The 15,327-nt window shown below is 44.1% G+C and overlaps 1 protein-coding gene across 7 annotated transcripts in view; it reads left to right on the forward strand.

Moving 5' to 3' along the window:
- The window catches only part of LOC134342682 (protein CBFA2T1-like), a 198,534-nt gene extending 184,452 nt beyond the window's left edge, over positions 1 to 14,082 (forward strand). For all 7 annotated transcript variants that reach the window (XM_063041101.1, XM_063041094.1, XM_063041095.1 and 4 more), the window contains exons 10-11: positions 4,599 to 4,789; positions 8,878 to 14,082. In XM_063041101.1, the coding sequence (XP_062897171.1) occupies positions 4,599 to 4,789; positions 8,878 to 9,150 (464 nt within the window). In that variant the 3' untranslated portion in view covers positions 9,151 to 14,082. The remainder of the gene's footprint in view (positions 1 to 4,598; positions 4,790 to 8,877) is intronic.
- The last annotated feature ends 1,245 nt before the right edge of the window (positions 14,083 to 15,327 follow it).

Raw genomic sequence — 15,327 nt, forward strand, 5'->3', positions numbered from 1 at the left:
TAACTTGGTAAGCAGCATCGTGTGGGCACCTTGTCAAAAGCCATCTGAAAGTCCAAATATACAACATCCATTGCATCCCCTTTATCTATCCTACTTGTAATCTCCTCAAAGAATTCCAACAGGTTCGTCAGGCAGGATTTTCCCTGAAGGAAACCATGCTGACTTTGTGCAATCTTGTCCTGTGTCACCAAGTACTCCATCACCTCATTCTTAACAATTGACCCTAACATCTTCCCAATGTCTGACGTTAGGCTAACTGGTCTATAATTTTCTTCCCTTTTGCACCTTGTATCGAGTCACCTCTCATCCTTCTTCACTCCAAAGAAAGAAGTCGACAATTGTTTCAAATTGAATTGGAAAATAATAGTTTTCCCACAGATGCTGCTCACCCTGCTGAGTATCCCCCACCAGACTGACTGTGGCAGAAAGCTGCAGGTGCTGGAAATCTGAAATATGCTTCTGTGGCAAAGTGGTGCAGATGGTCGAGTCACTGCCTCACAGCGCCAGAGTCCCGGGTTCGATCCCAACCTCAGGTACCGCTGTGACCGTGTGAGTTTCCTCCGGGTGCTCTGGTTTCCTCCCACGTCTCACAGTCGTGTGGATGAGAAGGTCAATTGGCCACTGTAAATTACCCCCTTCATCTTTACTTTAAGTGAAGTGCACCTGTATCACGTGGTAACTTGATGACATGGCATTTACGTATTTTTACAGATAATTCACAATTAAGTATTTAGCAAGAGTGCTTAATCAGCCAATATATATACTTGTATATGCAAGATCACCCAAATATAATTGAAATATTAAATACATAGCTATTAAATACTAATTAGAGGCAGTGGCTAGGTTAACACTTCACTGCGCCAACAATCAGGGCTCAATTTCCGCCACTGTTTGTACGTTCTCCCTGTGACCGTGTGAGTTTCCTCTGGACACTCCGGTTTCCTCCCACAGTCCAAAGACGTGGGTTAGAGATAGTAAGTTGTGGGCATGCTGTGTTGACACTGAAAGCAAAACAGCACTTATGGACTGCCCTCTGCACATTCTCACTGATTTGATTTGATTTGATGCAAAATGGCGCATTTCACTAAGTTTTGATATTTTGGTGTATCTGTGATAAAAAATTATATTTATTTATTTACTTATTTATTTGATTTTACTTTTGTCCGCTAGCATTTAGGGCAGCAATGAAGGCCTTCAATCTCTGTCTCATAGAAGTACTCTTCATTGTTGTTTCTGTAACAATTATTTTTTGACCAGTCAGTGTTATTAGCCCTGAGCTGAACTGAAACTGGTGGACTACTCTTATTCTGGCCTCTACCCTTTGACCTGTTTGGCATGGGTGACCCTACCAAGAGCTAAAGCATAAAGCCCTGACTCCAGCCAATATAGCTCTCTGGGTCATTGAGGCAGACATGTTCCACACCATGACAAGGTGGTGGTCCTCTTGGAGGATGTTATAAATAAAGCGAATTTTAATCAATCTGAAGCGTATATGGAATGAGCTTCGGTAGAGGCAGCTTCCGTTACAACAAAATAGCTACTTGAATAGGAAAGGTCTAGAACAGGGTTTCTTGACCATTTTTATACCACGGACCTCTTAGGCAGTCCGGTGAAGCCTACGGACCTCTTCTCAGAATAATGTATTTAAATATATAAAATAAAATACGTAGGATTACAAAAGAAACCAATTATATAGAAATACAGGTATCAAAATATTTAAAAGTACACATCTCTGATATAGTAATATACAGTGGCATGCAAAAGTTTGGGCACCCCGGTCAAAATTTCTGTTACTGTGAATAGCTAAGCGAGTAAAAGATTTACTGATTTCCAAAAGGCATAAAGTTAAAGATGATACATTTCTTTAATATTTTAAGCAAGATTACTTTTTTATTTCTATCTTTTACAGTTTCAAAATAACAAAAAATAAAAAGGGCCCGAAGCAAAAGTTTGGGCACCCTGCATGGTCAGTACTTAGTAACGCCCCCTTTGGCAAGGATCACAGCTTGTAAACACTTCTTGTAGCCAGCTAAGAGTCTTTCAATTCTTATTTCGGGGATTTTCGCCCATTCTTCCTTGCAAAATGCTAGTTCTGTGAGATTCTTGGGCCATCTTGCATGCACTGCTCGTTTGAGGTCTATCCACAGATTTTCGATGATGTTTAGGTCAGGGGACTGTGAGGGCCAAGGCAAAACCTTCAGCTTGCGCCTCTTGAGGTAGTCCATTGTGGATTTTGAGGTGTGTTTAGGATCATTATCCTGTTGTAGAAGCCATCCTCTTTTCATCTTCGGCTATTTTACAGATGGTGTGATGTTTGTTTTCAGAATTTGCTGATATTTAATTGAATTAATTCTTCCCTCTAGCAGTGAAATGTTCCCCGTGCCACTGGCTGCAACACAAGCCCAAAGCATGATCGATTCACCCCCATGCTGAACAGTTGGAGAGGTGTTCTTTTCATGAATTCTGCACCCTTTTTTCTCCAAACATACCTTTGCTCATTGCAGCCAGAAAGTTCTATCTTAACTTCATCAGTCCACAGGACTTGTTTCCAAAATGCATCAGGCTTGTTTAGATGTTCCTTTGCAAACTTCTGACACTGAATTTTGTGGTGAGGACGCAGGAAAGGTTTTCTTCTGATGACTCCTCAATGAAGGTCATATTTGTGCAGGTGTCACTGCACAGTAGAACAGTACACCACCACTCCAGAGTCTGCTAAATCTTCCTGAAGGTCTTTCGCAGCCAAATGGGGTTTTTGATTTGCCTCTCTAGCAATCCTACAAGCAGTTCTCTCGGAAAGTTTTCTTGGTCTTCCAGACCTCAACTTGACTTCCACCGTTCCTGTTAACTGCCAGTTCTTAATTACATTACAAACTGAGGAAACGGCTACCTGAAAACACTTTGCTATTTTCTTATAGCCTTCTCCTGCTTTGTGGGCATCATTTATTTTAATTTTCAGAGTGCTAGGCAGCTGCTTAGAGGAGCCCATGGCTGCTGATTGTTGGGACAAGGTTTGAGGAGTCAGGGTTTTTATAAAGCTTTGAAATTTGCATCACCTGGCCTTTCCTAATGATGACTGTGAACAAGCCATAGCCCTAACAAGCTAATTAAGGTGTGAGACCTTGGTAAAAGTTATATGAGAGCTCAAATGTCTTGGGGCGCCCAAACTTTTGCATACCACTGTATGTGCTTCTTTATTAATGCATTAAATAACAAGACTATACATTTAAAATATCGGCAAGTTAAAATTAAATTCAGTTTTGTAAAGACACATCAGTGTGAAGGCTGTTGTTGCTCAGCTTGATTAAGAACATTAATCTAAGGGGTGGTCTTTGACAAAGCCACTTGCATGTCATGTTGGACATTCAGTGGCACGTCTGCCCGATAGCTGGCCAGCTACTTCACAGACAGAAGTTATAATGGATATTTTGAGATATTTCTAACAACTGTGATATGGTATGAAAATATCTGTGATTTCTATTGATGACAAAGTCACAGGTAAAGTTAATACTACTGTGGTTTGTTGCCTACATTCATCATTGAAGGAAAAGCTAAATTTCAGTGAAAGGTTAGTGAAAATAAAGATGTAATTTTTTTTCCCATCCAAGTTCACTGACCCCCTGGAATCTATCCACGGACCCCTAAGCGGTCCACAGACCCATGGTTAAGAAACCCTGGTTTTGAAGAATATAGGTCAAACACAGTCAGATGGGATTGCTATAGATAGTCATCTTGGTTTGCATGGACAAATAGGGCTGAAAAGCTTGCTTCCAAACAGTGTAAATATTATCTATTAAATAATCCTTGTTTCTTTAATCAATTCATGTAACTTCCTGGAATCAGTTCATAAAGGCATTTTGTTTCAACTGTAAAACCTTTGCATCTTTCCTAAAGAAATGGGCACTAGAAATTTCCCTCTTACCTTTAGTTCTACACTCAGTGGCCACTTTATTAGGTACAGGAGTGGAACCTGGTGTGGTCTTCTGTTGCTGTACCCCATCTTCTTCAAGGGTCAATGTGTTGTGTGTTCAGAGATGCTCTTCTGTACACCATTGTTGTAACAAGTGTTTATTTGAGTTACCGTCATCTTCCTGTCAGCTTGAGCCTGTCTGGCCTGACTTCTCTCATTAACAAGGCATTTTCGACCACAAGACTGCCATTCTCTGGATGACTTTTGTTCATCACACCATTCTCGGTAAGCTCTACAGACTCTTGTGAGTGAAACTCCCAGGAGATCGGCAATTTCTAAGATACTCAAACTTCCCCATATGGCACCAGCAATCATTGCACAGTCAAAGTCACTTAGATCAGATTTCTTCGCCATGCTGATTTATGGTCCAAACAACAGCTGAGCCTCTTGACCGCGTCTCCATGTTTTTATACATTGAGTTGCTGCCACATAATTGGTTGATAAGATATTTGCTCTAGCGAGCAGGTGGACCTGATAAAGTGGCTACTGAGTATATGATTGCTCTTCAGCAGCCCGTCCTGTTCAGGGAATCGCTTCCTTTCTCTCTGCCGCGTGTCAGAGTCCTTCGTTACTCTGAGCACCCAGTGTGGCCGTCTCTTAGCGATGTTTCTTTCTTTCCCTGGGGGAGCAGAGGAAGCCGTCAACGAGGTGAAGCGCCAGGCTGTGTCGCAGCTGCAGAAAGCCGTGACCGAGGCCGAGCAGAAAGCCTACGAGATGATAACAGCGGAGAGGGCCAAGATGGAGCAGAAGATAGCTGATGCCAAACGACAGGCGGCCGAGGACGCTTTCACCGTCATCAACGAACAGGAAGACACCAGTGAGGTAGGATGTTGCCCTCCTCTCACTCCTTCTTGGTTAGCGCACTGGCTCAGGAGCAGTGATCCCCTCCCCCCCCCCACTTCTCAGCGTCACTTGACTGGTTTGGTCAATGACCTGCTCTCCATCTCATGTCCACCACCCTGCAGATGTTCAGTCCCGGGGTCGTTACCAGGCAGAGACCATCCTGAGGTCAGAAGCTCAGACAAGGGACCCCACATACTCTCACTAGCTGAGAGTACAGCTGTAGATACTCATCTAAAGCCTTTGAAAGGTTTATTGGGAATCCTTGGGTATCAGAATCAGGTTTATTATCATCAACGTCTTTGTACAGACATTCACACAAAAGGTAGTAGATTCAGCCCAGTACACCACGGGTAAAGCCCTCCCAACCACTGAGCACATCTACATGAAACGCTGTTGCAGGAAAGCAGCGTCCATCATCGGGGACCCCCACCACACTGGACATGCTCTCTTCTCACTGCTGCCATCAGGTAGAAGGTACAAGAGCCTCAGGACTCGCATCATCAGGTTCAAGAACTGTTATTACTCCTCAACCATCAGGCTCTTGAATAGAAGGGGATAACTACACTCACTTGCCCCATCCATTGAGATGTTCCAACAGCCAATGATCTCACTTTAAGAACTCTTTATCTGATTATCTCATGTTCTCGTTATTTATTGCTATTTGTTTATATTTGCAGTTGCACACATTGTTGCTTTCTGCACTCTGGTTGATCTTTCATTGATTCTGTTATAGTTATTATTCGATAGATTTGCTGAGTATGCCCTCAGGGAAATGAATCTCAGGGTTGTATATGGTGACATATATGTACTCTGATACTTTGTACTTCCTTCGTACAGTTCACATGGAAGGACTGCACAAATCTGTCATTGTCAGATTTGACGGACAACCAATCAATCATATGATGTGAAACTTGTTTTTCTTTTGCAGCAGCAATACATAAAAGGACTGTAAATTACAAAGCGCAGTGGTTAGCACCAACCCGGGTTCAATTCTGCCACTGTGTCAGTGAAAAGTTTGTATATTCTCCCCGTGACCGCGTGGGTTTCCTCTGGGTGATCCACCTATTGTGTCCATCATGGGCTGTAACCTCCCCACCGTCAGGACATCTTCAGATGCCTCAAGAGGTTGGCATTCATCATTAATGACCCTCACCATGCCCTCTTCTCATTGCTACCAACAGGACATTTAGGAACCCATTTCACGATCAGATTTCTAAATAGACCATGAACCTATGAACACTGCCTCACTTTTTGCTCTCTTTATACAGTTTTTTCTGTTTCTTTTTGTAAAAATGGTAATTTTTTATGTATTTCACTGTATCACAGACGCAAAACAAAAATTTCATGCCGTACCATATGTCAGTGATAATAAATCTAATACCAATACTGAAAGGAACAAGGGTTTGCATTTGCAGAGGGTCCTCTCACAGGTCCTTTTCCAGGTTCCCCAGAAGGCCTTTCAATTAGTGAAGGTCTCTTCAAAATTCAAGGTAAAATTAGTATCCAAGTATATATATGTCACCATCTACAACCCTGAGATTCATTTTCTTACGGGTATACTCAGTTATGTTATATGGATCAGAATGTTGGACAATATCTAGTAACATGAGGAAACCAATTGAAGCAGCAGCAGAGATGTTGTTTTTGAGGAGGAGGCAAAGAATATCATGGACAAAACGAATATCTAACGAGGATGTCATGAACAGAGCAAGCACAAAAAGAGAAATAATGTATGAGATAGTGAAAAGCCAATGTGACTTCATTGGACATGTGTTTAGGAAAGAGGAGTTAGAATGCACAGTAATTATGGGAGAGATTGAAGGGAAGAAAGCAAAAGTAAGGCAAAGACAAATGATGATGGAGAGAGCAGCCAGAGAACTGGAAATGAATACCAATGAATTGATCCACTTGACCCGAAACAGGACTATGTGGACCATGGCAGTCAAAGCTCAATCTGGGCATGGCACCTGATGATGATGATACAAAATAAATCCAATAACCATAATAGAATCGGTGAAAGACCCCACCCAACAGGACAGACAAGCAATCAGTGTATAAAAGGCAACAGACTGTACAGGTACAAAATAATAATAATGAATAAACAATTAATATTGATAACATGAGATGATGAGTCCTTGAAAGTGAGTCCATAGGTTGTGGGAACATTTCAGTGATGGGGCAAGTGAAATTGGTTCAAGGGCTTGATGGTTGAGGGGTGATAACTGTTCCTGAACCTGTTGGCATGAGTCCCGAAATTCCTGTACCACCTTCTTGATGGTAGCAGCAAAAATAAAGCATCACTTGGGTGGTGGGGGTCATAGATGATGGATGCTGCTTTCCTGCAACAGGACTCCATGTAGGTGTGTTCAGTGGTGGGGAGAGCTTTACCCATGATGAACTGAGTCTAGGGGTGGTGAGAGGGAGGAACTGTGACTTTACAAACAGCTCTCAGCTATCGGATAATATTAACTTTGGAGATGTATTTGAGGGATAACTATTTCTCTGTTCTCTGTATTTTGGAATAATATCTCTGGATGTTTTAGTGTGAGAGCAGAGAAGGCTGGCACAGTGTGCATAGAGCTGGAGACCTCGGTTCAATCTTCTCTGAGGAATTTGCATGTTTTCACCATGACTGAGTGGATTCCCTCAGTTGCTCCAGTTTCTTTCCACATCCCACAAAGGTGTGTAGGTTGTTAAGTTAATTGCCCAAAGGTAAATCACCCTTAGTGTGCAAGTAGGTGGTAGAATGCAGGGCAAGTTCTTAGGCAGTGAGGATAATAGGATAATGGGATTAATGTAAATGGGTGGTTGAATGTTGGTATGGAATCGATAGGCTGAAGGGCCTGTTTCTGTGCTGTGTCTTCCTTTGACTTCATGGCTTTGTTTCAACATTGTTGGTAAGGCCACATTTGAAATATTGTCTTCCGTTTTGCTTCCCTTCCTATAGGAAAGATGCCATTAAGCTGGACAGAGTGCAGGGGAGAGACTGCCAGAACTCGAGGGACCGAGAGGGTTGAGCAGTTAGGTCATTCTTTATTGGAGAATGAGGGGTGATCTTATAGATCATGGGGGGGCATAGGTAGAGTCAAAGTGCGCAGTCTTTCTCCCAGGGTTAGGGAATCGAGAACTAGAGGAGATGGGGTGTGTGGGGTGTTTGCGGGAGAGATTTAATGGGAAATAGGGGAGGCAAGTTTTTCGCCAGAGACTGGTCAGTAGATAGAATGAGCTGCCAGAAGGAAGAATTGACACAGGTACGTGAACGACATTTCAAAGGTATTTGGAAAGTTGCTTGGGTAGCAAAGAGACCTAACTGGGAGCACTGTCTGCAGTTCCGGTCACCTACCTACAGGAAAGATATCAGTAAGATTGAAAGAGAGTAGAGAAAATTTACAAAGCTGTTGCCAGGACTTGAGGACCTGAGTTATAGGGAAAGGTTGAATAGGTTAGGAATTTATTCCCTGGAGTGTAGGAGAATGAGAGGAGATTTGATAGAGGTATACAAAAATATGAATGGTATAGATAGGATAAATGCGAGCAGGCTTTTTCCACTGAGGTGAGGTGAGACTAGAACTAGTTGTCATGATGAAAGGTGAAATATTTGAGGGGAACCTCAGTGAACTTCTTCACTCATAGGGTGGTGAGAGTGGGGAACAAGCTGCCTGTGGAGGTTATGGATGTGGGTTTGATTTCAACATCTAAGGGAAGTTTGGATGGGGAGGGGTGTGGAGGACTCTGGTCCAGGTGTAGTCTGAGGGGACGAGGCAGAATAATAGTTTGGCATGCATTACGTGGGCTGAAGGGCCCGTTTCTGTGACTCCATTTAGAGGGTTAGGGGCCAAATGGGGGCAAGTAGAACTAGTAGAGATGGGAATCATGGGCCAGTTGGGCTGAAGGGCCTGTCCTCATACTGTGAGTCTCTATCTTATCCTGAAGGTGGCGCGGAGCTCTCTTAGTGTCAGGTACTTCTCCACATTCTCACTCAGAAGCAAGAGTGTTGCCCATTGAGGGTAACCTCTGACCTCCCCCAAGACTGATTTCTGACATCTAACCCTCTCTTCTGTCCTCAGAGCTGCTGGAACTGCGGACGCAAGGCCAGCGAGACCTGCAGCGGGTGCAATGCAGCCCGTTACTGTGGCTCCTTCTGCCAGCACAAGGACTGGGAGAAGCACCACCGCATCTGTGGGCAGAACCTGCAGGCCCAGGCCAAGGCCCTTTCCGCTGGAGGCCCCGTCCCCAAGGCCCCGAAGGGCGAGAAGAGCCCCGCCCTGGAGAAAACCCCGCCGTCCACCGTCACCTCCAGGTCAGCCACCCCAGCCACCCCTGACGCCGGCGTCCAGTAACGCGATCTCTGACCTGCACCGACGAGGAAGGAAACCACTAACTCCCCCCCATCCCTGCGCACAGCCTGACTGTGGTTTGGTATCCGGTGCAGATCCCAACTTCAAACAAAAAATAAATCAGCAACTGATTGAGGGGGGAGAAAGATTACATCAGATTAATATTCACAAGAGTGCACACATCCTCGGAAATTCCAAACCAACAAAATGGCAAAGACTCTCACACACAGAAATCGACTGTGGAATTGATTACCCGACAAGAGTGCTCAAGCCTTTAAGACTTTGCAGCAGATATTTGAGACTGGATGCTCTATACGTCGATATTAACCTTCTCATGTTTCTCCCGTTGTGTGTTCCTGCCCCCATGCTGCCTTTCCACAGGACCCGCCTTCACACCCTGACTTAATTCCTGGTGTAGGTGAGCAGTTTCCACAGCCATCGAAAGGGACCTGGGACGTCAATTCCTCGTGTATTCAAAGCACTCTTTACCTCTTGATGAAAGCGGAACACTTTCAAGAGACTGTAACTTTAAAAAAAAGTCAAAGCAATGTGGCAATTTTTAATCTCGCTGCTCTTGAGGAGGATGAAGAAACATTTTTTTTTGTAATCAACCTCCGTAGCCCTTTGGGAATCTGCAGTGCGGAAGTTGTGCGCCCTTGCAGGGGGACATTACATCCAGTTCTCTGCCCTGACTGTCCCTCACACCAGGGCATTTAACAGAGCCAAGCAATTGCTGATGGCTCTTCCCGCAGGAAAATGGTGGGAGGATGGACCTGTTGACCTGCTCCTTGCCCACCGTTTTGAAACGACTGACCTCTTGAGAAGTATCTCTTCGCCTCCCATTTTAACCTCCTCAAAGCAAGTGAACGATCCGTGTTGTGCGCTAACAGTAAAAAGCTCAAGGCACATAGATGTAATTTTTAAAAAAAAGATACAAGTTGTGGTGACGTGGGAACCGTGAGTGTGGCCTCCCGGCTGTCGGGAGTTCAGGTATCTGGTGACGTGGTGCCTGCTTACTTCCTCCCTGGTCACTGCTAGACAGCTGCCTGAGATACTTAAATGCCCTCGGCCAAAGACTCTCTCTTTCCCTGACCGAAAGTAGAAGATAAATATCTTACAAAAATAAAATAGAGGGAATAATACTTTCTGATACAAGAGACAGCACAGGAGAGGCAGGGTAAAGAGGGAAGCAAAAGGTGAGGTATTGGAAACAGTTGCTTGCTCTTCTATTATCCAAGCTTGCCAAAAGCAAATCCTGACCCTCCAATCCCTGTGTGCTCCTTCCCACCACCACTGATCCTCAGTGAGAAAAGAGTCTAGTTGGAGGCTGTCAGGAGTTGCCTGGGAATGAAGGTTAAATTTGTTCCGATTTGTATAGCAAGCAGGTAAATCCCACAATGCTGCCCCATTATCTCACCTTCCTGTTTAAAGGAAGTGGGGTGTTGTTGGGAGGGCTTATATAAAGCAAATTACAAAGTTCCAATTTCATGTGATTCCATAAACTTAAATATTAATCCCCATTCTGGGAGGTTATGATTTAAAAATCTTGTCCAAGCTTTGTAAGCCAGACTTCCAAAGCCAGTGAGGGGTCCACACTGCACTACCACAACAGCCTCTTACTATTGGCTATGCGTCATTCACAGATCATGCACCTGAAGCATCCTGGGAACACCATCTGGTTTCCATGGTGACGATGCATGAATCCCACTAGAGAGGGTTACACTATGCCATGAATAATTAACTTAACCCATTTGTGGAACTGATCTCTTGCAAATTACTTCTCTTTAATGTTTCTATAGGTCTTGGCCAATTGGTCCAACAGCACACCAGCATCCAATCACATCACAAATCCTAGAGCCAGTGTTGGCCTTGGCAATTCTCATTTGAGGTATCTAATACAGGTGCCAGCTAAAACATAAAAAAGGACAGAATTGACGTCAGTATCCTATCCTTCATTTTGCTTTACAAGGCCAATTATCAACCGATGCCCACCTTGGACACACTGGGACCCTTGCCATGAGTGACTCCATGGGAGATCAACCACTAGGTAAATAAAACTGCAAACAAAACAGTTATTTGTTCAGAACTTGCACCGACAGCCAGGCTTCCTTTTGTTGGAACTTGCCGAACTGCGTATACCAATGAAATGACCTTCCCTGGAATTAGGTATCAAATTTGGACCATTGCAGCAAAGAGACAACCAGTTGATGGCTTGGAACGCATTGGCTACTCACAATGGGCAAATAGGAACATAATAGGCAAGAAAGACACCTCACTAATGGTTTCAGATAACTCCTAAGCACTTTTGTTTTTGCTAAATAGATCTCCATATGATCTTTGTCTAATTACATTGGGAATGTCAGCGCCAGTAACCCAATTACACATTCTGGGGGCTCAAGCTGTCCACTGGATAGTTGCAGCTCATCAAACAATGCAGATAACAAGATGCAACTGAGAAATCTTTCCACTAGCCTTCAGTAACGCTGTGTTTTGGAAATATTGCCAGGCAGCAGAGTTGAATGACCAATTGCCCTGTAATTAGTCCCCGGTAGACAAGGTGTTTGGCAAGTTTTAGCGGTGCCACTGGTGAATTTTGACTGTTGATTGGTGGATTGTCTACCATCATGAATAATTTATGCCTTTCTGGTGCGTAGTTGGGGTCTAGAGATAATAAGCTCCGGTTGGATGTATTCTTGGAGATTTCACAAGGTCTTTCTATAATAAGGTATAATTGGCCTCGTTTGCCACTTAGAAAATTCACTGGCACTCCTCAGCAGTGCTTGAGTAGAGTTCTACCTGTGACCTCCAGTCTCTTGAACCGTCAGATGGAACCTTGCATGTCTGCAGGCTGGTAATCAACCTCCCTGGCTCTGCCCAAGGGATGGTTTGATAGTGGAGAGTTCTACATTTAATACATACCCCTTGACCAGGAGTGGTGTCTCTCCTTTTCTGTATTCCTGGAGATTTTGTTACAGGAACTCCTGCCTCCTCCCACTGTCCAACCATTGGCTAGCTGAAGTTGCAGTGCACAGACTTGCTCCACTAACTGGCGTTGAAGTAGAGTCCCCGAGGGTCCCGTGCCGTTCGTCAACTGTTAGGACACCAGCCCCACTCAGGGAACAGAATCTGCATATCAAATCAGTTTATAAGACCATGAGACACAGGAGCAGAATTAGGCCATTCACCCCATCATCTGCTCCACTATGCTATCATGGTTAATTTATTATCCCTCTCAACCCCATACTCTCACCTGAATTTCCGACACCCTTATTAATCAAGAACCTATCAACATCCGCTTTAGATATACCCAATGACTTGGTCTCCACAGCCGTCAATGGCAATGAATTCCACAGAAACACCACCCTCTGCCAAAAGAAATTCCTTCTCATCTCTGTTGTAAAGGAATGTCCCATTCTGAAGCTCGGCCCTCTGGTCCTCCACTCATCCACCACAGGAAATAGCCTCTCCATGTCCACTGTATCGAGGCATTTCAATGAGATCAATTTCCCCCAACTCCTCTCCCCCCCTCCATTCTTTTAAACTCTACCGAGTACAGACCAACAACCGTCTTACGCCACCCACATATTAACCCATTCATTCCCAGAAAATTCGTGAGCCACCTCTGAACCCTCTCCAGTGCCAGTTTGCAAGTGAACAAATCAAGGAATCAAAGTTCTAACTCATTGATTTATACGAGTTTAGTGGTGCTGTTGCTTTTTGTAAAAAAAAACTCTGGGTGGTTCCTTTTTTTTTTAACTGCCCATTACACCATTGGTATTTAGGGCAGCAATAAAGGTCCTCCATTTCTGCTGGTGGTCAGGGCTTCCTTCATCGTGTTAGTTGCTTCCTCTCGGTTTTCACTACTTGTCAGTCATGAGAGTCCTGGATGGCGACTCAGAAATACCGTCACACACAGGCTGGAAGGGCCTGTTCCACACTCTATCTCTAAATACAATATACAAGACCACAGAGGAGCAGAATTAGGCCATTTCATCACGGCTGATCCATTTCCCTCTCAGCCCTATGTTTACTATACTAGGACCCAATGGCACAGCGAGGGGCCTCTATTTAGAATAGAGCTGACGAGGAATTTATTTAGCCAGAGGCTGGAAAGTCTGTGAAATTCACCACCACAGGCAGCTGTGGAGTACAAGTCATTGGGTATATTTAAGGTGGAAATTAATGGATTCTTGATTGGTCAGAGCATGAAGGGATACAGGGAGAAAGGAGGATATTGGGGCTGAGAGGGGAAATGGATAAAAATAAATTATGCTGCTCGACCCATTTTGTTCCTCCAGCAGACTTCTTGTTATGTTTCATTCAGTGGCTTGAACTTAAGTCGATCAGCTGCCATTTTGGGATTTGAACTCACATTTTCTGATATATGTGCTCCTGACTGCAATATCCAATATAAAGGGGTCTGTGCCTCCTCCCTGTGGAACGTGTGGGTTTTCCCCAGGTGCACTGGTTTCACCCCACAGTCCACAGATGTACCCAATATTGAGATACCACTGAATCACATCCCCCTTAAACGCCACACTGCCCAGTAATCCCCTGACTTAATCCTAGCCAAGTCATGGGACAATTTACAATGACCAATGAACGAACAGGTACGTCAATGGACTCTCAGAGGAAACCGGAGCACCTGGAGGAAACCCACACAGTCACGGGAAGAACATACAAACTCTTTGCAGGAGTTGAACCCTGGTCGCCTGTACTCTGAAGCGTTGTGCTAACCACTACACTACCGTGCCTCCTGAGGTTATTTGGTCATTATAAATTGTCCCATGATTAGGTTAGGGTTAAACAGGTTTGTTAGGGGTTGCATGGCATAGCTCAAAGGGCTGGAAAAAAAAATCTCATGTCCAAATCTTTGAATACTAATCCAGTCTAAATTTCTTTCTCCAATGCCTGAGTTAAATTAACACTCACAACACGCTGGAGGAACTCAGCAGGTCGGGCAGCATTCGTGGAAAAGATCGGTCGACGTTTCGGGCCGGAATCCTTTCAGGCCTGAAACGTCGACCGATCTTTTCCACAGATGCTGCCCGACCTGCTGAGTTCCTCCAGCGTGTTGTGAGTGTTGCTTTGACCCCAGCATCTGCAGATTATTTTGTGCCTGAGTTAAATTGGAGTTTATACCTTAGTGCACCTGCAGTGATAAGTGTCTTTCACTGAATTATAGAGCATTTAGACACCATTAAATCACATCCTCCTGTATCATACCCTGTTGCTTCTAGCTGCTCTAATCTCAAGCCCATTTTATCCTCTAAGACTGTAGTGAAATCTTTGTTGTCTGTTTACAGAATGTCTTAAGATCAGTGCAGATCAGAACCCTTTACACAGCACACTGTCTTATTTTTGCCTTTAATTCCTCTCGCGTCCTCCTACAGAATCCGGAGTAAAACCAGGGGCCTTCAGGTATCCCAGGCTGTGATCAGGTTGGAAGCATACTGCTAGCACTGCGCCTTCCGTACTGAGTGAGTGAGAGAGTGTGTGTGTGTGTCCACCAAAATCAAAAAACTGAACCAAATTATCACTCCGCAAACCAAGCTACCGAAGCCAAACTCTCTCTCTCTTTAGCTTAGCAAAGTTGAAGAGGGCCTAGCTTGCTGGGCCAACAACCAAAACCTCAAAGTTCAGGATTCAACAAAGATAAAGAAAACCGAATAAACTAATCCCTCTGTTCGGGTATGTGTCTCCGTAAGTGAATGAGAAGTCCAGTTTATAATTGTTTCACTTGTGAATGGTCAGTGTAAGATGTTGTAGTTTTGAAGTCATTGAAAGCAGCCTCTGTGGCCTATGGCTTCTTTCTCTTCAGTGAACCTGTCGTGTTGTGATTACTGATTTTTTTTTGTCTTTTTTTTTATTTAAGAAGAATTTGTGTAAGCAACCGATAAAAATGGCAATTTGTCTTCTGCCACCGTTTTATTTTATATGTTCTCTGTCATTGGTGTGTGCGACACTCTGACATAATCACCACTTTGGGAAATTAATTAGATGAAACTGATTCCAGTCTTCCTGCACCTTCTGTGTCTATGGGCTGGACTCATCGTGAAGGTATTGGCAACACCCTTGCTGCCCTCCCACAAATATATTCCCTGTGCTATTAAACCATTTAAAATGGTGTTATCGGCCAACCCACTGGATGTGACCCAGAATCTCTGGGAGATTGTCAAC

Source organism: Mobula hypostoma, chromosome 2, assembly GCF_963921235.1.
Source record: "Mobula hypostoma chromosome 2, sMobHyp1.1, whole genome shotgun sequence".
NCBI classification, from domain to species: Eukaryota; Metazoa; Chordata; class Chondrichthyes; order Myliobatiformes; family Myliobatidae; genus Mobula; species Mobula hypostoma.